The sequence below is a fragment of the Oryctolagus cuniculus genome, chromosome 9 (genome assembly GCF_051225735.1).
Source record: "Oryctolagus cuniculus isolate XC-2025 breed Fujian yellow rabbit chromosome 9, ASM5122573v1, whole genome shotgun sequence".
Lineage (NCBI taxonomy): Eukaryota > Metazoa > Chordata > Mammalia > Lagomorpha > Leporidae > Oryctolagus > Oryctolagus cuniculus.
The window spans coordinates 86,059,758-86,085,181 of NC_142875.1; the positions used below are offsets into that span (position 1 = coordinate 86,059,758).

Consider the following 25,424-nt stretch of genomic DNA (forward strand, 5'->3'; position numbering starts at 1 on the left):
GCAAGGTGTTCTGACAGCACTGTGCGAGAGGCGAGGCTAGCAGCCCCCGGTGCCAAGTACCTAACATTGGTGCCGTCCAAAGCGATTGGTGCTGAGACCTGATCAGTCGAGGCCGCTGCCTGAGAAGGAAATGGGGGGCGGGGCACAGAGCAGCTTTAGGGTTGGGGGCTCATATAGGGAAACACAGGGAACAAAAGCAAAACTCGGCTAAGCTGGACAGAGACCCAAAGGCCACAGTTCAAAGGAACAGAGGGGAAGGGAAAAACTTCAGAGAGAGGGATGCTTGGGTCAGACTTTGAAGGCTGTAGCTAGAAGAAAAGAAGCAGAGAAACACAGCCTGCCCGACCCCTCCCATTCCCCAGATTGGGGAAGTGGTCTGGTGACTTAGCACACAAGAACATGGCACACAGAGACTGGGAAGGTAGCTGGGCCTGCGTGGAAGTGGTTCCTTCTTTATAAAAAAATTTTTGATTTATTTATTTTCATTTTATTTGAAAGGCAGAAAGATGGAGAAAGAGATTTTTCCATCCTCTGGTTTACTCCCCAAATGACCACAACAGCTAGGGCTGGACCAGGCTAAAGCCAGGAGGCCAGAACTCAAACCAGTTCTCCCACATAGGTGGCAGGGACCCAAGTACTTGAGCCATCATTTGCTGCCTCCCACATTGGATTGGAAGCAGAGTAGCTGAGACTCAAACCAGACTCTCCGATATGAGTTGCAGGCATCCCCAGCTGAGGTTTTTTTTTTTTTTTTTTTCTTTAAAGATGTATTTATTTGAAAGAGTTAGAGAGAGAGAGAGAGAGAGAGAGAGAGAGAGCTCTTCCATCCTCTAGTTCACTCCCCAGGTGGCCCCAATGGCCAGGGCTGGGCCAGGCCTAGGCCAGGAACCAGAATTCCATTCAGGTCTCCCACAGAGGTGACAGGGACCCAAGCATTTGAGTCACCTTCCCTGCAGCCCCAGGCCCGTTAGCAGGAGCTGGATAGTAAGCAGAGTAGCTGGGACACCGACAGGGCAGTGGCTTCACCCACTGCGCCGCCCCGAGACTCCAGCCCCACCAGGTGGAGATTTACCCCTGCACCAAACACCTGCCCCACGGGAGCACTCTCTTCTGTTTCTAAAATTCTGTGACATTTTGACATCTTAAAAAAAAAAAAAGAAAAAGAAAAAGGATGAGAACATGAGATACTTATGTTGAAAATCAAACGCCCATAAAATTCAAAAAGGAATTGGTTGTGAGAGGCAAAAAGAAACAAGGCATCAAAAAAGCATGTGGCTTCTCTAACCACAGTGTAAACTCTTCCCTGATAAAGGCAGGATCTTATCTGCTGAGCCCTGCCCTGCGCAAGCCAGGGTTATAATTAGAGCTAACATTTATTAATGCTTGCTAGATACCAGGCTCTGCTCGAAGAGTTTTCCACTCTCTCTCATTCATTTGATAGTCACAACAACCCTGGGAGATGATTGTTCTTACACGATTCTACAGATAAGGACACTAGGCTTAGAGGAGTGAACTTGCCCAGGGTCACATACTCGGTCAGAAGCTAAGCCCTGAGTCACATCCAGGCAGCAGGCTCCCCGCCTGGGCTCCAGCACACGTAACTGTGCAGCCTCCATGCCAAGCACCTAGCAGGCTGCTCAGCGTTAACGTCAATGGAAAGAATAAATATTTGTCGGCTAGCGGTCTCCTATCACGCTCGCCTCAAAGCCCTTACTTAAGGTTTGTGTGGTGTTTCCTCTCATCTGCCCCACTGAGATAAACCGTAAAATTCCCTGGTGACCCGCAGGGAGGCTGTCCACCATGGCCTGGTCCCCTGTCTCAGTCAGCACCACTGCCAACCTCCCTACACATCCTGCATAAACTCAAGATGTCCCTTGCTACCTGGTAGCCATCCCGGGCCCTTAGGGGATTGGGCATTGTTCCTGTGGTCTTGGCTCTACTGGGCACTGAAAAGTGTGGTCAGAGGGCCTATTTCCGTAGCTTCTCACGGACACCCAGCACCTTGGGACTCATGTTGACCTCCAGGCTGAGTCCTTGCCGTGCAACGCCAATGGCAAATGCAATTTGTGACCCCCGTGCTCCCTATCTTTGTGCTCTGCTGGTTTCTGGAGGCCCCAGGCAAGCTTTTCTGCCATGAGCTGTTTATCACACACTTTGGTGATAATTTGGGGGAGAAGGAGCCCCCGACTGCAAGTGATGGATGAGGTGGGCTGTGACAGCCCAGGACAGGGTGAGTAAAGATAGAAGAATGTGGTGGGCGTGAAGTGATGTGCATGGAGAGGTCATCTCCACTCCAACTCTGAGCCGGCATGGGGAACAGCCCCGGAAGGAAGGGCCTCCCAGACTCATTTAAATGAAATTTGCATAGCTTCTAGACAAGAGCTACATGGGAAAACGGGCTTCCTCTCTGCTCTGCCCGCAGATGTGCAGACGTCAGTTCTGGAAATTTGCCCACTAGCAGGAAAGGCACCCATGGACATGAATCCAAGACATTAAATGTGAATCCAGTTATCTCTGATCTGAAATGAAGACTATTTTCTGGACTTGATTTGCATGACTGAGCTAAAACAAGTGCTTCAAGACAGATGCCTGCCTTACCCACTGGCACCCAAAATGGCCAGATGAACCCAGAACATGCCTGTGTATCAGTCTTATACCACATGCACCCCTTGTCCTTGAGATAATTAACTTCTACTCCTTACTGAAGGCAAACCTTCCTCTAACCTCACTCATGGACTCTGTAGTCTGTACAGGTGGCTGAGGCAACCCAAGCCTTCTAAGTGTTTAAAGACTTTACGACACAGGTGCCTTTCATTGCCTCTGGAGCCCTGGGTCTACTTTACGGCTTCTGACCTCCTTATAAAGAGAGAGAAGCCGCATTGCACTCCAGTGTTAGCCCAATTGAAATGTACATTCCTGGTTGTGCAGAATGGCCATGGAAAGTCCTTGTTGGTCATTGTGTGGAATGATTTTATTAGAATGGTTTGCACTTTTTTTTTTTTTTTTTAAGAAAACCCACCATGTAACTGCTTAAGAACAAACGTGACACATAAGGTCGCTTGAGAATATGTGTTTTGTCCAAGATAGGATGGTGGAGCTGGCACTGCAGAAACATAGTGTGGGAATTGTGAGGAATCATTTTGTGAAAATTGCACGCTCAACTGTGATGTGTGGATGTGCTCAGGGCACACTCTCTGTTCTCGACCAGGTTCAACTGCAAGGACCCAGAGCAACAGGAGATGCTGCCGAGTACTGTTTTACATTGCATTTCTGGAATTTTAAAAGTTGTCTTCTTCTTGGGGTGGGTGTTTGGCGTGGTAGTTAAGATGCCAAGTAAGACGTCTGCAAAACCACATCCGAGTGCCTGCGTTCAATTCCCATCAGCTTCCTGCTGATGCAGACTCTGGGAGAAAACACTGATGGCTCCGGTAATTAGGTTCCTGCTAAAAACATGGGAGCCCTGGATTGAGTTCCTGGCCCAGCTCTAGCCATTGCAGACATTTGGAGAGTGAACTAGTAGATGGGAGAACTCTCTCTCTCTCTCTCTCTCTCTCTCTCTGTTTCCCTGTCAGGTTAAGCATAATAATAATAATTCCCTGACTCTCAAGTTAAAAAAGAATAATAATACCGTTTTGTTCTTGGTGACTTTACGATCTCTTTATTCCTCAGTCTTCTTCTGAAATGAAGACCGACTACTTGTCGATTATCATGGACCCGGATGAAGTGCCCCTGGATGAGCAGTGTGAGCGGCTCCCTTACGATGCCAGCAAGTGGGAATTCGCCCGGGAGAGACTCAAACTGGGTAATGTATCTGTGTGCAACAGACTCTCAAGCCCGTGCTGTGCTCTGCGGGGGCAAAAGTCACTTAGATCCGGGAGTCCACCCTCCAGAAGCCAGGGAGGGGAAAGGACACACGGTGGCTACCCTAAGCAATGCCTCGACAGCAGGGCAGGTGACACGGCAGCAGCGGTCTGTTCATGCAGTACTTACGACGCACCTTGAGACCTGTCAGCCGCGGGCACTGGTCAAAGCCCTAGGGATGCAAAGGTGTCTGCTGTCAGCCAGCGTACAACTGAGTCTGGCGAGCAACAGTGACATCACGTGTCTGGGGAGAGTCGGTGCTCTTCAAAGTTGTGGATGGGAAGTCTCATCTGCACAGATCCACCGTTTACAGGCCTTGGGCTCCCCAGGGCCACTAAGGGGTCACTGACGCTTCATTTTTGAAGAGCACAGACTATTGTTTTCTAGGTAGCAGAGACGATGTAAACAGCAGGCCAATGTCCTTCTAGCTTACCCCGGTTCCTCCAACCCTCACGTCACAAAGTGAGTCCATCTCCAGCCCGCGGGGCTACAGAACAATTGGAGCCTCGATGACGCCGACCTAAAGTGTTTGGGTTGTGGTTTCTGTGAGTGTTCCACTCCCTCCTGGGTGTGCCAAAGTCATTAGTGATCGGAAGTAGGAAAACAGACTGTGGATCCAGCGTTCCTGGAGTTTGTCACTCTCAGTGCGAAGGAGCTGCGGTTCCAAGTTCAACAGCGTTGCCTCTCTCCCCACGAGCAAACCAGGCTGGGATGGGGAGGGGACGGAGAGGGTATGATGGCTTGTTGTTTTCCCCCTTGGGCTTTGAAATGATTCCACTTCCATTGTGAAAGGACTGGCCCCGGGAGCATGTTCTGCTTGGCTTTGACCAAAGAGTGGATATCATTAAACTCTGGAGAGGCACGACAAAGTTAGCAATGGCTGCTGACAGGGGTGGGGGAGGTGGGGAGACCAACTAAATTTAGAGTGGTGAAGGGCAGGTGACACACTGAATGAGTTCCTTCTGCAAGTCTCAATTCCATGGCAGCTGGCCCAGCCTGTCAGTGACCTTGGCAGGGACCCTGGGATCATTTTCCCACAATCGCGAGCCATTCTCAGCCCGCGCTGCTTTCCAGAGTTATTAGTCATGATTAACCATGTGTCTTCTTGCAGCGGAGGACACGTGAGCTGTGCCTCCCGTCCCTTCGTGCCATCCTAGAACGGCAGTGACCCCTAGCACGGTGAGGGACGTTGCTCACCCTTCCACCCAAGTCCCCGGGGGCTCTGGGGATCTACACGATCCCACTTCAGGAGAGCCTCCTTTCTGGAGATGCCACGTGCCATGACAGGGCCCATGTCTGCTGCAGCATCTCTGATGGGTGGGAGAAAGTGTGCCCTGGCATCTGCTGGCCGGGGGGATGCTCCTCCCTTTCGCGTGGGAGCATGGAGGCGTGAGAGTTGCTTTGTTGTCGAAGCCAAATAAGCGACAGTCATTTGAAGCAATGCCTGGCAAGTGAGAGCGCTTGTCTGCACAGAGAGAAAAGGCTGGTTTGATGGGCAGACTTACAGCAGGTTTATAAACGCAGAGAAATGCACAGACCAAGTTGCGTCTGACGTGGCGCTACCTCTGAGGGTTGCTGCGAGCAGCTCAGGCAAGGGAAGTTGCCATTTGCAGGACCTGAGAAATGGCTATAGTTGGAGCTGGGGGCAAAGATGTCGCTACCATTGAAATTCAGGAACAAAAGCAACCTGGTTTGGTTTTGTGGTGGTGCTTCCTCATTAACCCTGAGAGAAAAGTCAGCCCCCATAAATTTTATCACAGAAGCTAAGGTAATGGCCCGTGCTGCATCTTTCCAGTGGAAAAGAATTTAAAGTCAAAATTCACTCATGGAGGGAACCTCACCAGCAGTCTGGAATTTGGCAAATGGATGCTGCCTAGGCTGGGGCTGTCTATGGCAGAACCAGCCCTGAATGCCACACAGGGGCCTGCTAGGGCTGCCGTGCACTCTCCCCCAGGGTGGTGGGGGACACTGGCAGTCCTGGGCACTCTGGGAGGGGATCCCAATATTCTTGCCTTGTATGCCAATGACCTCGCACACTGCCAAGCTGGTTAGTGGCCTTGCAGGCAGCAACATGAAGAATTTGGGGGGAGAGGAGGAGGAGGTGAGGCCAAGCCCAGTGTTTGGGAGCTGAGCGGGATGGGGGTGGGGCTCCCAGCCATGGCTCTGAGATGGACTACAACCATCCAATGAGCTTCATGCTGTTTTATGAGGCAGCAACCAGCTTCCAAGAGAGTAAATGAAAAGATTGAGAGAGGCCAAGTGAGAACCCGTTTATTCTCACTGATGGAAGCGAAGTCCCCAGACACTTGTTAAAACAAAGTGTGTTGTGATGGCCTGGAAGGGAATGTGTGGGGGTGGACGGATTCCATCTGCTGCTCCAGGCAAGCGCCTGCAGGGGCGCTGTGTGGGCAGAGGAGCCCCGGGGTTTCTCCTCATAGTTAAGGGTAGAAGGCACTGTGGAAGGGAAACATCGTTCTTTGTCCCTAAGTAAAGTGAAGACTAAATCTCCAACCCAAATGCACCCCTTTCTAACAAGGTGTCTGCCAGAGCACTTCCCACGTGATTATATGTCAGCACTTTCCGGGGTCCACTGGGAGCTCTCCTAATTTTTAAAATGTTTATTGATTGATTTGGAAGGGAGAGTTACAGAGAGGGAGGGAGGGAGGGAGGGAGAGAGAGAGAGAGAGAGAGAGAGAGGGATCTTCCATCCATCCTCTAGTTCACTCCTCCAGTGGCTATAACAGCCAGGGCTGGACTGAGCCCAAGCCAGGAGCCAGAAACTGTATCCAGCTCTCTCATGAGGGTGGCACATGGACCCAAATACTTGAGCCATAGTCTGCTGCCTTCCCAGGAGCATTCGCGGGAAGCTGGATCTAAATCAGAGTAGCCGGAACACAAACTGACACTTCCATATGGGATGGGGGCATCCTAAGCAAACAGCTTAACTTGCTGATCCACAAAGCCCTCCACAAAGGGCTCTCTTATTTTCACAGTCTCCATGATGTTCTTGGATAATATTACTGAAGGAAGTGGGGAATATACAAGGGTACTTTCAAAAGTTTGTGGAAGGGCAGGCGTTTGATGTAGTGGTTAGGCCACACCCATCCCACATTTGCATACCTGGGTTTCCGTTCTGGCTCCACTCCTGATTGCAGCATCCTGCTAATGTATACCCAGGAAGGTAGCAGGTGATGGCTCATGTAACTGGGTTCCTGCCATCCATGTGGGAGACCTGCATTGAGCTCCTGGCTCCCACCTTCAGCCTAGCCTAGTCCCACCATTGCGGACACTTGGGAGTCAAATGGTAGACGGGAGCTCTGTCTGTCTCTGTCTCTCTATCCCTTGAATAAATAAAATTTTTGAAGTTCATGGAAAATGGCATTAAAGGATGCTTGTTTTGGTGCAAAAAAATTTTGAAATCCATGCATAGTTTTTTGCATAAGCATTTTTCATGAACTTTTTGGGCTTTTTTTTCCTCATCAGTTCTCATGCTAATATGACATTAATACAAAGAGAACAGAGTCAATGTAGCTCACAGATACACTTTTTTTTTTTTTTTTTTTTTTTTTTTTTTACAGGCAGAGTGGACAGTGAGAGAGAGAGACAGAGAGAAAGGTCTTCCTTTGCCGTTGGTTCACCCTCCAATGGCCGCCACAGCCGGCACACCGTGCTAATCCAATGGCAGGAGCCAGGTACTTCTCCTGGTCTCCCATGGGGTGCAGAGCCCAAGCACTTGGGCCATCCTCCACTGCCTTCCCGGGCCACAGCAGAGAGCTGGCCTGGAAGAGAGGCAATCGGGACAGAATCCGGCGCCCCGACCGGGACTAGAACCCAGTGTGCCGGCGCCGCTAGGTGGAGGATTAGCCTAGTGAGCCACAGCGCCGGCCACAGATACACTTCTAAGACTAAAATGATAGTTCCAGGAACTTCCTGAAGGCATGGATTTCAAAGTTTCTTGTACCAAAATAAAATCTAGCTTTCCATTCCAATTCTCCATAAATGTTTTGAACCCCCTCATCTCTCTGCCCAAGTGGCATGCTGTGGGAGGAACAGCACGTAGGAGTAGCCCGGGGTGCATGTTTGACCAGAGAAAAATCAGGTCATCTCACCAGTGTACCTGTACTGATGTGCAGAGACAGGCGCACGGAGGGTGTCAGCGTTGCGCTGGTAATGGAAACTCGCCCGCACCCAAACTGCATACCTGGGGGGCAGTGAGGTAGAGGCACTGGTCAGAGGCAACGGGGAAGACATTTTCACCACTGAGTGGGCCAAAAAAAAATTATAAAGGCTCCAGTATGACAAAGGCACAGGAAAGCTACGTAAGAAACATTATGAGACACTTTTCATTTTAATGTCTTTTGGGCAAGGGGATAAGAGGATGCGGAGGGGAGGAAGAAAGGTTAATTACCTGAAGGCACACTATCCAAGCAGTCTGAGAAAAAAGAATCGCTCAGGAAAGGAGGGGTCGTGGTACGTTACTCAGAAGGTGAGCACTGACTTTGGGCCTGTGGCGCTTTGATGTTGTTTGTACAAGGTGATTTCAAAAAGTTCATGGAAAAGTGGAATTAAGGCTAAGTTTATTTGGATGCAAAAATATTTTGAAATCCATGCAGTTTTTTCATAATACACAGCTTCCATAAACTTTATTTTTAGAGATTTTTTTATTATTCGAAAGGCAGAGTAACAAAGAGAGGGAAAGACACAGAGAGGAAAAAAAGAGATCTTCCACCTGCTGATTCATCCCCCAAATGGCCCCTGGGGCTGGGCCAGGCCAAAGTCAGGAGCCTGGAACTCCATCCTGGTCTCCCACGAAGGAGGCAGGGGTCCAAGCACTTGGACCATCTTCCACTGCTTTCCCAGGACTCTGGGTCTGAAACAGAGAAGCCAGGACTAGAACTGGTGCTCCGATATGGGATGCCAGCATTGCAAGCAGCAGCTTAACCTGCTGTGCCACAACGCCAGCACCTCCATTAAATTTTGAAGCCCAAAGTTTTCAAAAAGTTTTTGCACCAAGATAAACTGATACTAAATTCTATTGGCCACAAACTTGGGGACCTGCACAGCTGGCAGCGGGGAAAGTACTGGGAAGATTCAGACAGGGTCCTTGTCCCTGCGAGCCAAGTTGGCTCACTGGAAGGAAGGAAAAAAAACCAGGTTTACCCTTGGTGATAGCATAGCCCAACTGGTACAGTGAAGGAAGCCTTGTCTTGTTACCACAGCTGGCAACTGCTTCTCTGGGGTCGAAACAAGTTCCTAGCAGTGGTCGCGGGGCTCCCATGCTGAGCCACGAGGATTTATAATCATTGCATAGAGACATGCTGGCAAGACTGGGGATATTTTGCCTGAGAGGGCAGTCTGAGAAATGGCTTGGCGATTATTACTGAGTTATGAAGCATTATTATAACCCAGAGCAGAAACCACCGTTCTCTATTTCTCTCTTTTAGCTGAAAACAGATGAGAAGAAATGACCTTAAGTGGCAAGAAGAGGCCTTAGGTTAAGTAATCACGTTATTAAACAATGGAGAGACCACCCAGGATTTGGTAGCCTCTCTCCTAGGAAACTGCCTCCTAGACAGCCAGCCTCCTTCCGAAGGATGTGGGGTCGCGCGCAAAAGAGAGCCGGGGTGATGGGAAGGCTCCAGAAACGTGTCAGCTCATCTGAGATCCATTGAAAGCTACATGCCTTGAGGAAAAGGCCATTTCCTTCCTGAAAAAGACTTCAACTCACTCTGCTGACTCGGCAAACAAACCTACTGTCTTCTTTTCCTTGCAGGCAAATCGCTTGGCCGAGGGGCTTTTGGAAAAGTGGTTCAAGCATCTGCGTTTGGCATTAAGAAATCCCCCACCTGCCGGACAGTGGCCGTGAAGATGCTGAAAGGTACGTGTGTGGCAGGTCGGTGTTCAGCTGAGCCAGCCCTACGTGTGCTCCCTATGCTGGCCCAGGTTGACAGTGGTGCAAGTAGAGACACAAGCCATGCCTGCTCTGGTCACGGAAGGCCCCTCTACTCCAGGAGTTTCCCGTGAGGCCAGCCAGCACTAGCTCAGAATAAACCTTAACCATGGAACAATCCAGCACTTCTGATGGGAAAAAGGTCTCTGTCACCTGCAAGGCCTTTCTCCTCTCCTGTTGTCTCAGCCTCTTCACTACCAAGGATGTAAGCCCATTGTAGCTGTAGGTTCCAAGCATTGACATGATCCACTCCGACGCTGCCTTAAGGGAAACCTAGCTGCACATCACAAATCCCAAGGGCTTAGAACGTGGCCTTGACCTGACTGTAAAGGGAGACTATAAATCTAGGACAACTCAGCTGATCAGAACACCACATGATTTTACATTATCCAGCCCTGACCACTAAAATATTTCTTCTTTAGAAACTGCAAAAACCAAGTTATCTTTCTAGGGCTGAAAGATACTACCACTCGGTGAAATACTAGGAGAAAGAGCCAAATCACACAAATGAGTCATGGCTACCAGCATAAGAGACAGAAAATGAAAATCTGCAAAAACTGCATAAGCCTAATGTCTCACCCATTCCTGTGGGTGCACTTCAAAAGTCAAGGGAAATGGAATTACAAGATACATTTTGGTACAAACCCTTTAACGTTTAGAAAACGCTTCAGCATTCGTGATGGAGAGCTCATGCCATTTCAAATCGTTTTAAGACAAAAAAAAAAAAAAAAAAAAAGGAGCAGGACGACTACCCAGTACTAGCACAGAATCCCGGGAGGGAGCCGTGTGCTTGGGAAGACTTTGATTATCCTGATCCTTTGCCAGCCCGTGAGGTAGACAGGATTCTTCCCAGTGTGCAGATGAAGAAATATGGCCCCAGAAGGTTAAATAGCCTTTGCGAGGCCACACTTGGCTCTGTGCGTAAGTTGAGGGTTTGTATGCAAGGCCTGAAAAATCATCCTGGCATGCTTCAGGGAGGCAGTCCAATATCTAACATGGAGGGAAAGTCAAAGCCGGATCTGGAGGAAGCTCTGCGCCCTCAGCCGGTCCCGCTTCCCAGCTCACTGCCACCCACCGTGTCAAGGAGAGGCACAGAGGATGTCTGAGTTATTCTGCTCTGCGTCCAAGTTCACACCTGGGATCCTGCCTAGAAAAGAAACAATCTGGTCAGCAGATTTTGGCCTGCGCCAAAAGGGTATAAATGCCTGGAGGGTCTGATGGGGGAGAAGATTCTGACTCGAGGTTTTTTGTTTCTTTCTAAAGAATCCATAGAAAGTTTCTATGTAGTACAGAAATCGTGTGTCCAATATCTTTCTAACTGCACATCTTTTATTAAGTCATCAGCATGAGTTGAAATAAAAAAAAAAAAAAACCCTGCCAAATGACCCACTCTACAAAATTCCTTAAAAACCATTTCCATTCAGCTCTCTTGCTTAAATTGGTTGGCCAGCTGTATCTGGGAGAAACAGAAGAGGCAGAATGTCAAACCAAGGCCACGAGTCAAAGCCCTTTCAAAGGCTCTTTGAGCAACAATCATAACCTTTTGGACCTAACATTCATGTCTGAAATGGGAAGAATAAGTATGGTTATCCAAAAATACTTGTTAAGCATCTATTCTGAGCCAGCCACAGCCCCAAGGGGAGGCTTCTGGTGTTTACTTGGTTATTATTAAAATATGATTTGTGCATATGAAATACCATGTTAACATCTAACAACATGAAATGCACATACCTTTAACCCACTTCCAACACTCTAATCCTACAGAAACACTTGCAGATGTGCACAAAGATTACACACATGCTGTCTACCACAGTGTTATCTGTCCTAGCCAAACAACTACAGTCTAAATATCTGGAGGCTTGCTAATCCATTTCACAGACTAGAAAAGGCCTCTGACAGATTGGAAGTGGAGAAAAACAAAATTTAAGAATACATCTGCGTGCAGATATGATCGCCTTCAAAGCTGACTTCTCATGGAGTATACATAAAAGTTCTGAACCGCAAGCTAGTAACAGTGGCAGTTTGGAAGAAGGTCAGTGGATCCTCCTTTTACTGCACAAATTTCTACTCCGACTCACATTGTTGGACTGTGTTAAGGCAAGACTCTTGGACCCTTCTGTTTCTAAAAATAATTTCTAAAGTTTGGATGCCTTAGACAGGAGCCAATGAGAACAAACACATGGAGGCGGTAGACTCTGCTAACTCCTGGACTGATGTGTTCCTTATCTCTCAGAGTGAAGTTGCAGTCAGATGCTACGGATCCTCCCAACCCAAGATAACCCTGTGAACTCTGGGGCAGGAGAAAATAACACATGGCAAAGATGTTTACAGAAGCAGCCATTCTGCCCTAGCTGGGTCCCCCGGTGCCCCTTCTCTGAGACTCTCCAGTGGGGGAGGGGGTGCCTCCCCTGCCCAGAGCGTTCTTGCTGCACTTGGTTCTGCCAGAAGGGAAGCCTTTGGCTGGCCATGCCCAGCTCTGAGTCAGTGCTAGATGAAGAGCACTGGGTCCACCAAGAGGAAATGTCCAATGACTAACCCCAGCACTGCACTGGGCCTTACTGTAATCAAAAGGATGTTGGCTCGGGAGGGTAGGAGTAATGAAAACAGTCTGGAGGCTTGGCCTCTCTGCAGAATGCGGGGAAGTTAATGAAGCCACCGGCTGAGCACTGACAAACAAGGCAGGCAGGAATACTGCTTCTGCCGGAAGCAGCTCTACTGTCCTGTCGCCCTGACTCTTCCTTCTTCTCACACAGAGGGAGCCACGGCCAGCGAGTACAAAGCCCTGATGACTGAGCTCAAGATCTTGACCCACATTGGCCACCATCTGAACGTGGTTAACTTGCTGGGAGCATGTACCAAGCAAGGAGGTAAAGGAGGTGGGGAGGGCTCCACCCCGCAGGGCGCCGGCTGAAACAGGGGTTCCCTAACACCCAGCTCCTTCCCCTATCTGTGCTTCTTCCCCCTCCAGCAGAGTGGCCTCTCGCTAGCTCCAGGTGACACAATTTATCCACTCACAGAAGGGCGTTCCAACCCTAGAAATGCCTTCCCTACACACAGATTCAGAAGAGACGACCCCTTCCAGCCTCTAGGTCAAGCGGAGGGCGTTCTTCTCTCAGGGTGACTTGGAGAGGGTGTGACCTAAAGAGCTAAACTTGAAAGGCTGCACATTTCTCGAAGCTTCCTCTAAATGCACGACTCACCACCACGGGTGAGATGGCGGGAGCAGGTGATGGGGGATAGCCAGAGAGGCCCTTCCTTTTCAGCTCCACCGTGTAGACAGGTCTTACTCCCTGGGACAAGTGGAAGGGGCAGGGCTGTGCCCTGGGACGAAAGGCCCATCATGGTCTCACCGACCTTTCTTCCTACTCAAGGGCAAGGCTAGTGCTTGGGTGTAGACGGTGCAGTTAATGATTGAGCCAGAAAAAAAGGGGCTTGGAGGTGAGGGCTGGGGACCTCGACACAGCCCCGCCTGCTTTCCCATTTAGCACCTGTTAATAGATCAGAGCTAATGAGACCGCCCACCTCTCTGCCCGTCCATGAGACACGGGTGGCGGGATGGAAGCCCTGCTGAAGGCAGGATTCTGTAAACCAGGTAGGCAAGGAGACAGGCAAACTGTGCTAGCACCTTCTGTTCCAGAACCCCGCGGGAGGAGGAGGTGCTATGAGGATTTCCAGCACTTTCAAAAACCAGCAAAATCCTGGTAGTAATCACACAGCCAGGACAAGCCCAGACGCCGGCAACCTCGACCTAAGGCACCCTGCCACTTCCGCACCCAGCATCCGGGGTGTGCTCCCAGCATGCCCCACAGCAGCAGCTCCATGGAGCACCTCCGGGGTCATGCGTGCTTTGACCCGGAAGTGGTGCTTGTGGTGGTTGGGGGGGAGCAGGCAACAAAAGAAAGGAGTGGTTTGTGCCCCACCGGGCATCTGCAATGCAGCCGGGCTTCCTTCCCATCCTCTTGCTTCTGTTAGACCAGGGGTTGGCAAACCACAGCCAGTCTCTAAGCTGAGAACAGTTTGTGTGTTTTAAGTGGTTGGGGGAGGAGAGAAGATCAAAAGATGAAGAGCCGTGTAAAATTGCGTGGCATCCGTTTTCGGCATTCACACGTGTGTGGGAGCACGGACACCCTCCTCTGGTGGTTTTCTGGGACTGGCTCCAGCACTGAACAGTCGGGTGCCCTGCAAAGCCTGATCCTTAACGGCAAGAGTTGACGAATCCCCTGCTTGAGACCCTCCAACACAGCCCGAAACAAACTGTGCAGACGACCCCAAGTGGCAGCGCTGCTGGACAGAGGCGGGCCTGCTGGCCTGTTCTCCGCCCTGCGAGGGACAGAGGAGCTGCCCAGTAGTCTAGGCTTGCTGTGACAGTGACCAGGAGCCACTCACCCGCCAGGGTCCGGTTCAGGGCCAGGGAGGGTAGCTGGCTTTTACCTCTCCCCGACTCAAAGTCATTTTTCTACTTCTCCTGTGCTCTTTTTCTTTCCCTCTTTGCTTCCCCTGCGCTGCCCCTGCCTCGCCCCCCCCCCACTCACCCCTTCATCTTCTCCTATTTCTATTGTAAGGTTTAACCTTACCCTTCCCAGCTTCCTTTGCAGAAGTCACTGTGCTCCGGGGCCTCTCAGCCCCCAGTTGAGCTCTAGCAAGGCAGGTTGGGTGGTGGCTTCTCTGACACCCATGGAGGGGTCCACTGGCCCCGGGGTGGCGGACATGTGCTGTTTTGGCTGCAGGGCCGCTGATGGTGATTGTGGAATACTGCAAATATGGCAACCTGTCCAACTACCTCAAGAGCAAACGGGACTTATTCTTTCTCAACAAGGTAAGGGTCTTACAGGTTGGAGTCTGAGTTTCCCTTTGGGTTGCAGCAACTTACAGCTTAGACCTGTATTGTTCTAGTAATGAAATTGGGGCCGAAAACTCAGTTCTGCTTATTCCATCTCCTTTTTCCATGTTTTACTTCCACGCTAATTTGTGGATAGCACAGAAAATCGTTTGACCCCAGCATATGCAGCAGTAATGCGGTATGATAATGTTACTTCTCTGTCGCCCCTCTGTGTTTGTCCATGAATTTGTGTGCACGCCCATGACACACATTCACGTCAGGGGGCTTTAAAAAGTCTGTGGAAAAAATGGAATTCCAAGAAAATGCACATTTTCCCATGAATTCTTTGACGTCCCCCTTGTGCAGTCTCACATATTCAAGTCACTGATTTCTTCAAGGAAGATGCTGGCACGGGTAACTGTCTCCATTTATGAGGTTAGGGAAGGAAAGGCCAAACCCACTGGGTGGCTTGGACAGGCAGCAATAGACCACTGATGGGCCCAGAGCTGGAAATCATTTTCTTTTCTTCCTTCTGCCCTTTCTCTCACTTCCTAGCACTGTCACTGCTCAGGTCATCCCCATACACACTCTGAACCAGTCTTACCAAGAAATAATTTACTCAAACTTTATGATAACACGTTGCACCAGTGCTGTGTCCTTCCCTGGGCTCAAGAAGTCCAGTGAACAATGAGTCAATGTTATTAACCAGTAAGGGATCTGTGTGGCAAAGAGATGAAATATTTAGTTTCCAGAATCAGACTTTTGTGATTTAAATCCTGCCCCTGCCTCTTCTGAAATCTGGGACCTTGAGCCAGTAACTCGATTTCTCTAAGTTTCCACTTCCCCATTTGTGAAACAGAGCTAATACTAGAACCCAACTGATGGAATTGTTGGGAGAATCAACATATCTCAGTGAAGCATTCAATACATGTTGACCACCACCATCATCCACATCTACCCTCCGAGACAAAAAGATTGGGTGAGTTCAACTTAATGCCACCGATCTACATGGCAGATAAAGAGTCAGACACCAGAGAATGGGTCCCATCTCTGTCAAGAATCTTTGCACAATACTAGACAGCTGGACCATTCTCTCAGCTCCCAAACTTTGATCTAACTAAAGACACAGGGGATCCACCAGCCTGGTGATATGGTCTGCAAGAAACACTTTCCCCAGATTTTAAACCAGGCCTTCTAATTGGTAGAATCTTGAAACTGAAAGGCATCTCTTTGATCATCTGGTTCACACTGGCAGAGATAGAGGTGCCCAGAGAAGTCACATGATTGGCTAAAGGACACACCCACCTCCCACACGAATCCAGCTCTCCTGACCCTGCACCCACTGCTTTCCTGTGCACCACACTGGATAAGGGGAAGAAACAGCAGCAGTGGAAGGTGGTGCCCTGGGCTGTGAGCAGTGCATATTCTTTTCGGTCCTGAAGTCCTGGACTAGGTTCAGAAAGAACTAAGCCAGCAGGACGCCCTGGGGATCTTGGCAGGATGGGACATTTGGGTTCGTGCGTCCTTTGTTTTAAAGAGTCTGCTTCCTTCCCTGGCTATATTTAATGGTTCGCCTCCCTTGCACCTTGGTGGAGCTTAGTGTTTTCATGGAGAACCCACAATTACCTTTCCTATTTGGATCCTAAAGGACTAGAGAGAGGAGACGAAAGAAAAATGAACCAAAAAGAAAAACAGCTGACTTGAAAATAGGATGTTCCATATTCCCAATAAATTCAGTAAATTCACCTTTGTTTCACAGAGAGGGTTACCCATAAGCCAAGCTGGATGAACCACTGGTTGGAGGGCGGGAGGCAGGTGAGAAAGTCTAAGTTTGAGTCCTTAGGGGCTGCCCGAGAGACTAGCCCAGAGGTCACTTTTCTCCCCCAGGCCATTGCTAGCACTCTCCACTGCCCTCCTGTTCTGGGAGAGGGTCTTGTGAGAAATCAAATCCCAATCTCACTGCCTCCTGGAGACCTGGCCACCAATGGTGAGACTCTCCACCTGCCCTCAGGCACACTTGGTGCCCTGGGCTTCGCACTGTGCAAAGAAGAAGAGCTAAGCGAGCATGGAGCATTTGGTGGGTGGGGGTTGTGCATTCTTGAGCCCTGCCTCTCTCTGGCCACACAGAAGGTCCGTTGTTGGGGAACAAGGGCCTCGGTACTCCACACACACACCCTTGCAGAACTCCACACACACACCCTTGCAGAAGGTCTGTTGTTGGGGCTGTCCTGCCAGAAGCTCCTCCCTGTCTTTTGCCTGCTCCTACTGTGCCCTCTAGTGGAGGGACCACTCCTGCTGTGTGACATTTCTAGAAAAGCCACTGAAGGATGAGAAGGCTGGTTAGAGGGAGCCCTGCTACGCTGTGCAGGTGGATAAAGAGATGCCACCAAACCCCACTCCCTCTCAGCCTCTGACTCAGGATCGCCCTCTAGCGGAAGCTAGGTGAGGCACGTGGTCCAATCCTGAAGCCACTGCAAGTGCCGCCTTTTAAGTGTCGCTGTTAATACGTGAATTCTTAAAGGCAGTAGAAGTCTTTTCCGGTTCCATGTGAAAACCCTGAACCAACTCCTTTCCTCCAACCCATTAAATCACCGCAGGATGGTAGAGGGTTTGGGATGAGGAAAATGCTACCCAGAACGTGAACATGAAGACCAAGCTCACGTGATGGTTGGAAAGAGCCAGAGGACCAGCCAAAGCTCAGGTGCCCATTCCACGCAGAAAGGCCTTTTCCACCTCTGTTAGGATCAGAATATATCTTTGAAAAGAAATGATCGTGTTCCCTCCTCCAGGAAAACTGGAGAAATTGGCTACGGTAGCCTACTCTTAAAGCGTCTCATGGAATTTCAAATGAAGCCCCAGGTACCCCGGGGGATACTTTTCCATCATTCACATTATCTTGCACAAGATGATATGTGGTGTGCAGAAGCAGCTACTTGTCTTCTTGGCCAGACTTAGGGGCACGTGAACTGGCTTCTCCACATCTAAGAACTACTTGATGGGGTGAGTGCCCAGGGTTCAAGTCCCGTCTCCTCCATTTCTAATCCAGCTTCCTGCTCCTGGGCACCATGGGAGGCAGCAGATGATGCTCAAGTACTTGGCTCTCTGCCACCCGTGTGGGAGACCTGGGTTGAGTTCCAGGTTTCTGGCTTCAACTTGGCCCAGCCTCAGCTGTCACGGGCGTTTGGGGATTGAACAAGTGGATGGAGGCGCTCTCTCTTCTCTCTGTTTCTCTCTGCGTGGGTATGTGTGCATGTGCCATTCAAATAAAATTTAAATAAATAAAATTAGAAAACTCCTGTGCAAAATTTTGGGAAGATTAAAAGAGTAAGCATTCAGTAAGTGCCATCTGCTTCACATTGGAATTAACAGTCTTAAATCTGATCTACGATGCTATGTAGAAGCCCGGTCAGGAGCAGAAGAGAGCCCACAACCCCACAAGTTGCCAGGCGTGTGGCCACCACTGTCCATTCTGCAGAATGAGGCCCTCAGCTCGGGCCCCTGGTCTCCAGCGTAGGGCCCAATTTCCCCGGGGCTGACCTAGAGTGCCCCTTCCTCACCTGTGTACCTTCGTGGTCTGTTCAAAGGAGGCAGCATTACACATGGAGCCAAAGAAAGAAAAACCGGAGCCAGGCCTGGAACAAGACAAGAAACCCAGACTAGACTGCGTCACCAGCAGCGAGAGCTTCGCGAGCTCCGGCTTCCAGGAAGATAAAAGTCTGAGCGATGCTGAGGAAGAGGAGGGTAGGTATCAAGTCCTTCCTGTCCTGCGGCCTGGGATATTTTTATAACATACTGTGCATCCCTGAAATTGTTTTCTTATTTCTCGCCCTTAATAAACATCCGTGGGAGACTCCAAGGGTAGTGGCCTGAGGAGATAAGATTTGAATTAAGATTATTTAGAGTTACTCATTCTGACAGGGACAGAATTGTCCCTCCCGGTCCCCCACCCTTCAGGGCCTCTATGTCTTCAGGGCTCATCCTCTGGCCCCACCGTGCTTAGGTGAAATGGGCTGGAGGGCCTGGAACAATCTCTGCTGCTCATGTTGGAACTCAGATGCTCTTGCAAATGAACTCTGACCCACATGTCGCTTTGGTTTATGTTTTGCTAACCTTGTTCCACTACATTGGGATTCGGTGGACTCACAAGCGCCCTGACAGTTACGGTGCTCATGTTTTCCAGACTTGGATGAGTTCCACAAGCAGCCCATCACCATGGAAGATCTGATTTCGTACAGTTTTCAAGTGGCCAGGGGCATGGAGTTCTTATCGTCCAGAAAGGTCAGTCTGGTTCTTTACAGTGGCTCTGCTTTGCCAGGCTTGCACGCCATCTTAGCAACAAGTCCATTTCTAATCCCCCACCCTGCTTACACCTGCAGCTTGAAGTGTAGGATGATTGTCACCACACGAGCCTTCATTTGCCCGGATAGGACAAGGTTTAAGGATGATGAACTTTGGACTTCAGCAGGCGGAACCGGTTTCCAGGGACAAACGTCATCCCGGGGTTTGGGCTTCTCATTCTGGCAACCGTTCTGCCCGGCTGGCTGATTTTCAAACACTGGCCAGAATCTCAGAATCTGTGACTCCCCAGGAGTGCTTCTAGTAATACAGCCCTGGAGGGCCCTCCCCCAAGGCGGCAGCTGGCGACAGATCTGCCCTGAGCAGCTCGAGATACAAGGCTTGGCTGGGGTGGGGGAGGGGAGTTTGGGTCACTAGAAGACCTCAACTTGCCAGCAACCATGCTGACCAGGGCACCACCTGCAAACAGTAGCCCGGTGCTTTTGGCGCTTTTCTTGGCTTCAGGGCCTTGAGGGACCTGGCTTTGCAGAGACGCGCTGTGTGTTTACGGTCACCGTGTGCTCGCCAGCCGCTTCCTTTGCCGCATGTGAAACGGATCAGGGAATTAAGACTGATGGCCCCCAGAAGGCACAGGAAACCAGTCGGTTAAATCAAGGAAGTGCATTGATTCTGCGGCCGTCTTTATTATAGTGCATTCATCGGGACCTGGCAGCCCGGAACATTCTTTTATCTGAGAACAATGTGGTGAAGATTTGCGACTTTGGCCTCGCCCGGGATATTTATAAGAACCCCGATTATGTGAGAAAAGGAGATGTGAGTAGGGTTTGGTGTTTATTTGACTCCTTTATACTCTGTCATTCTCAGACCACAGGCTGAAGCCCTCAGTAAATATTTGCACTTCCTCGGCTGTAGCCGCCGCAGCCGCCACGTGCTCCTGGTGTAGGATACACAGGCTCTGCCAACCAGACAGCCCTGGCGCGGGCTTGGAAGGGCTGTGTGTCCTGCTCCTGTGTGTCCCTCATCCCTGGCTTGGTCCCTGTCCTTGGGGCGGAGGCCCTGGTCAGATGCTCTCCTTCCCTCCCACGCACTCCTGGGGGAGTTGCTTGTCCCACTGAAAAGAACAGCCTGGACTCTCCCCCTCGAATAAACCGGATGATGGATTCAGCAGGTGTGTGTGCGTCTCAGGAAAGGGTGGGGTCGGCGGCGGCCGGGCGCAGTGTCTCCCTGCTGGCTTGTGCAGTCGCCCCTGCTCTTCTTGTTTGTGAACACCGTGTGATTTTCTCCTTCCGTGCCTGACCTCCTGTGGCCTCCGGACTCCTGTCTGGACGCCACTGTGGACTCATCAGACTCCAGTGGGCAGGCTGATAGCCAGAGAAGGCCCCACCCCCACAGCTTCTGCTTCAGGAAGCCTTGGTGGGGCCTGAGAACTTGCATTTCTAGCACACTGCCAAGTGATTCTGCCAGAGCTGCTCCCAGGACTTGGAGACCCAGTGTCCCACACTCCCTCATCAGAGGGGACAAAACACACGTCCCGTGGAGCCCCACTGCGCAAAGCTGCCATCTGGCCTTTTTCTCTTTGCTATCTGTCCGTGTTTGTTTCAGCTTCTTCCCGCCCTCCTCTGTCTTAGCCATCCCCATCCATATATAGTGGCAGGCCTCATTCACTGGGATGCTTGCTCTATGAAACAGAAGGGAGATTTGCATGCTTGAAAATATTTCTTTCTAAATATATATTTTCTGAAAACCAAATACTAAATGTTTAAACTCTAAGTCAGCTTCCCCTTTTCCTGCACCTTTGCCCACTCTCCCTATTCAGAAACTTTTAGAATCCTGCCTTTTTGCCTTTCAAATCATCTTCCTTGGAATTAAAAAATCCTAGAAATCACCAATTTTCAGGATGCCTTCTAATTCAAACCAGTCTTTTCTAAGCCCTTACGTGTTCCTATGGAATGTAGAATGTTTGGGGGAGGATTCCTTTTTAAAGTTTTTTTTTTTTTTTTAATATTTATTTGCAAGTCACAGAAAGAGGATAGACAGACACACACAGAGAGACATCTCCCTAACCCCCTGCAGCAGTTGGGGCTGGGCCAGGTTGAAGCCAGGAGCCAGGAACTCAACCTGTCCCTCCCTCGTGGGTGGCAGGGACCCACACACTTGAGCCATCACCGGCTGCCTCCGCGGGTGAACGTTAGCAGGAAGCTGGGATCCGAAGCAGAGCAGGGACTGGAACCCAGCGCTTCACCAATGTGGCATGCATCTTTACCCCGCACCAAACGCCCGCCCAGGGGCAGAAGGATATTTCACGGAGCTGTAGAGAATCTTCTGGACACACCAGAGGGGCTTCCTAAGCGTGTGTTGCCCTCATGGGCCTCAGCTCAGCATGGCGTAGGAGCGCACGGCAAAACGTTGATAGAAAATGTGTATTATGAAAAACACATGGATTACTTTTTTTTGGCACCAAAATAAACTCACTTTTTAATTCCATTTTGCTTTCACTGGGGTCCGTCTGGTAGCAGAGCAATGTGCGCGGTGAGAGTGCTCTCCCTGTTAGGAAGCCGGGGCTGCTGTAGGAAATGATTTCTGGGCCAAGTGTGATCTGGGAGGTGACCCTTGGGCACGTGGGTTGCGGCTGCTTTGTGTTCTTGACCTTCTGCTCACAGTCACCCTGCTTCCTTCAGACTCGACTTCCTCTGAAATGGATGGCTCCGGAATCCATCTTCGACAAAATCTACAGCACCAAGAGCGACGTGTGGTCCTATGGAGTCCTGCTGTGGGAAATCTTCTCCCTAGGTAAACCTGGGCAGGGGCAGCGGTCAGACAGCCCAGAAGTGCTTGCCCCTGGGAGGGACACCACCTTCAGATCAGCCTGTGAAACAGCTGCCAAGTCCTAGGGAGGCCTGGGTCCAGGGAGACGCTCGGATGGGTGTTAGCATTGTGTGCACCCCTTGCTGTGGAAAGGGTCAGTAGGGTCATCAGTGGCTTACACAGATGGCAGAAAAACTGAGGTCAAGTTTATCTTTCTCTGCTCCATGCCCCCTTCTCCTACTTCCTCAAACAGCCAGCTCCCTTCCCCTTCGCCCCCTACGCTACCTCCCCTGTCAGAATTTCTTCTTAGAGAGGCCTTGATAAGCACACTGAACCAGTAGAGAAGGTGCTGTTAGAAACAGGAGGCCTTTCTAGTGCTTCTAGTACCTACTAGCACCTTCTAGTACTTTCTCGTGACATTATCATTACACAGTCCAGGACCCTGGTTTACGATAAAGAACAGTGGTTGTATTTATTCTGCTGGCAGCGGCATCCACGGTGGGTGGCTAAAAGCCGTGCTCCAGGTCCCATGTACACAGATGCACAACAAGCCCACATCTGCTCACAGACATACAGCACAGACCTGAGGCCTCCCTAACTCGGGTTCTAGCCAAGAGTCTTTTGGGCTTTGCCAGAGATTTGCCTTTGCAGCCCATCGGAGCAAAAGCCACCGGGTAACATCCCTGGTTTCCTGTAATGTGTGAAAACGATTCGCCTGCTTTAATGACAGGCACCTGCTGCTTCCAGTCTTTGAAAGCAGCCTGGCGGCCACAGTGATCCCTCAATGACACAGTGCCAGCACCGCGCGTCTCCCAGCTGCTTCCTACCAGCAGCGATCCCTGGAAAGTGCAGACAAACAAATGCTGGGGTCGAGTAGGGTCAAGGGCTGGGACAGAACAGACTGGGAGGCCTTGGCCACCCCTACCCAGTCTAGAGTCTCCGTAAAAGTTGGAAAGTGACAGGAGGATCTTGGACATTGGCAAAGGCAGCATCGAGGCGCTTCTAGCATCTGTAAGTCTGCAGTCTCCTGACCCCGGGCAGCCCTGGCCTCACACCGTTCAGTCTGGACCTGGAGCCCAAGGCCTGTCCCCACTCCTAGTTTCCCTGTGCCGCAAGATATTGGTGAAAAAAAAAGTAGGGAATCCAAATCATCCTCCCCCAGGGAGGTAGGGAGGATCCACAAGTCCATTGGCTTTTAAAGGAGAGGTTCATTTACCCGGGCCTGAGCCTCCAGTGACCATGCCCCTTCCCTGACAATGAGGAAACCAGAGAGGCCTGAGAGCATCAGACCCCCAGCACTGTGGGCCTGGCCAACCACGCATGTGTCGCCAGCTGGGGTCCGTTGAGCCCCTCCGTGCGTGCGTGCATGTGTGTGTGTGTGTGTAGCTGCACGCTGGAGCCATCCCTGGGAATGTATACCTAAGATGTCACTCTAGTGGAAGGGCCGTTTGTAGCCTGCAGCCGTAACGTGCCCTATGCCTCGTGCCCTGCCCCCCCCACCCAGGTGGGTCTCCATACCCAGGAGTGCAGATGGATGAAGACTTCTGCAGCCGGCTCAAGGAAGGCATGAGGATGCGGGCGCCTGACCACGCGACCCCTGAAATGTGAGCACTCTCCCCACTTCCTCCACGGCGGCCCCCAGAGAGCGCTGGGGTGGGTGTGGAGCGCCCCCTCCAGGCGGCGGGCCCCCTCAGCCCGCTGCGGGTTGCGCAGGGTACACAGTGGTCCGCCTGTCCCTCACCCACTCCCCTCCTGACCCCTGCCGCGGCTTTGCAAGGCCTGCAGCTGGGAAGTGAAGTTAGACTCTGGGTGTCTGGGCTGAATCTAGGCCAGAGGGCTAGACCACCCAGGAAGTGAATGTGGGACCTTGGCCCTCCTCACCTGGTTGGGAGCCAAATGAATTGGGGACAGAGGGCTGCAGGCTGCTGTGGACCACTCCTCCGTCTGCACCACGGGCCCACAAGGGGCTTGGTTCAGGCTGTAGGAGAGGAAAGGGGAGTTTCCTGACAGAAGCCGTAACATCTTCCACAGCGGGCTAGCTGGGCACCATAAGGGCTTTGGAATCGGTTCGAGAGGCGCAGGCCTAGAGCCCTAGCGGTGGCCCCCTGCTGTGCCTTCCTGGCGACCCTGGGGGGAGCCCCACCCGCCTCTCTGGGGCACTCCTCCTGAGCCCTGTGCAGGTCCTGCACTTGGAGGCCAGGGCAGGAATGCGATGACACCTGCAGTTTCTTTGGCACTGCTGACAAAGGCTTTGGGCCTCCAGGAGGCGGCACTAGGTTTCCTGGCCTGGCCTGACCTGGCCTGGCGGGCGGCCCTCTCCCTCCCATCCGCACAATGGGGTCCTGTTCGAGGCGTTTGGGGAGGAGCTGGAAGGAGTTAAGGAAATGCGGGCTCGGCCAAAGGGCAAGGCCACTGCTCTTTCCTGGTGTCTCAGGACAAGGCTGGGGAGACCCAGGCTGGGGAGCTAGCTGGGTGACGGGGCCAGGACTCAGGCCTGCAAAGACTCAGGCAGGGGCAGAGGACAGCAGGCACAGGGCCTGCGCTCTTCCATCCTGCCTGGGGTCCTCACCAGGGAACGGCAGAGCTGGAGGCAAGAGCCCCTCGGGAGAGCTAGGGACCAAGTTAGATTAGCGCCGGGAGCTGGCCTGGGACGAAGAGTGTGGAAGGCTGTGGGAGTCTCAAGTTTTTTGCTTCCCCAGAACTTGGCCAGAGAAGCAAACCCCAGGAGACCTGACTTTGCACCTCCTGGTTTCCCCGCTGATTTCCCACGCATCTCCTGGTCTGGAGGTCCTGGCATCGGCCTCTGAACTGGACAGACGCTGTGATGAGACGCTGTGTCTGCCGTCAGCTCAGCAGCGATGGAGACACCGTGGGAGCTCAGTCCCCTGGACCCACAGGGTCCTGCAGTGTGGGGGCTGTGAGATAGCAGAAGACCCCGCGTGTCTGGCGGAAGCCCACTCCCACTCCATCCACTGTGCCCCCTCTGCGCCTTGCATCATCTGCAATCCGTGGGACTCAGTTCTCCTTACTAACAGTGATGACAGTAATTACAAGTACTATGGAGTCACATTCAGTCACTCAGCATTTCTCCAGTGCTCTAAATGCTAGCCAGTAGCCACTAGCCACTGTTTTAGAGGCACTGTTAACATTACATTGATTGATGGACCTAATGCTCATAGCAGCCCAATAGGATAGGTGTTATTATTATAATACCCATATTACAGATGAGAAAACTGAGGCACTGGACATCTCCATGATTTGCCCAAGGCCACATTGTTAATAAGTTAAGCAAACTTGGTGTGAGTCCAGATGTCCTATATACGTGCAAGGTCTCTTTCCAGTTCTTTATCCACGTTCTGAAACAAAAGAACTCTGACGGTACAAAGTTGCATCTGTTCCGGACTAAACTTCCTTGGGCTTTATCAGACTTTCAAGTCTTTACATGAACTGCACCCGGGGTCCCCGGAACCCCAAGCAGTCACTAGAGAGAGGCTCAGCTCTGGGGGAGGGGAACATTTCTGGGAGAAACATCCAAACGTGACGGGAAGCTTTGTGAAAGGTGCGTGTGGGAAGCCAGAGCTCAAGCCCTCAGCGTCTCCCCAAGCACATGGAAGCAGAGGCAGTCAGTGATGGCCGTCTGGTCTGTTCCACCAGCAGGAGGACCCGGGAGAGGACAGCGCTCTCGGCTTCTCA

General features: G+C 51.2%; 1 protein-coding gene across 2 annotated transcripts in view; it reads left to right on the top strand.

Moving 5' to 3' along the window:
• The window catches only part of FLT1 (fms related receptor tyrosine kinase 1), a 198,505-nt gene that overhangs the window by 159,272 nt on the left and 13,809 nt on the right, over positions 1-25,424 (top strand). For both annotated transcript variants that reach the window (XM_089304276.1, XM_089304275.1), the window contains exons 18-26: positions 3,670-3,802; positions 9,635-9,739; positions 12,565-12,678; positions 14,539-14,627; positions 18,215-18,371; positions 18,811-18,908; positions 19,617-19,739; positions 21,605-21,716; positions 23,236-23,335. In XM_089304276.1, the coding sequence (XP_089160402.1) occupies positions 3,670-3,802; positions 9,635-9,739; positions 12,565-12,678; positions 14,539-14,627; positions 18,215-18,371; positions 18,811-18,908; positions 19,617-19,739; positions 21,605-21,716; positions 23,236-23,335 (1,031 nt within the window). The remainder of the gene's footprint in view (positions 1-3,669; positions 3,803-9,634; positions 9,740-12,564; positions 12,679-14,538; positions 14,628-18,214; positions 18,372-18,810; positions 18,909-19,616; positions 19,740-21,604; positions 21,717-23,235; positions 23,336-25,424) is intronic.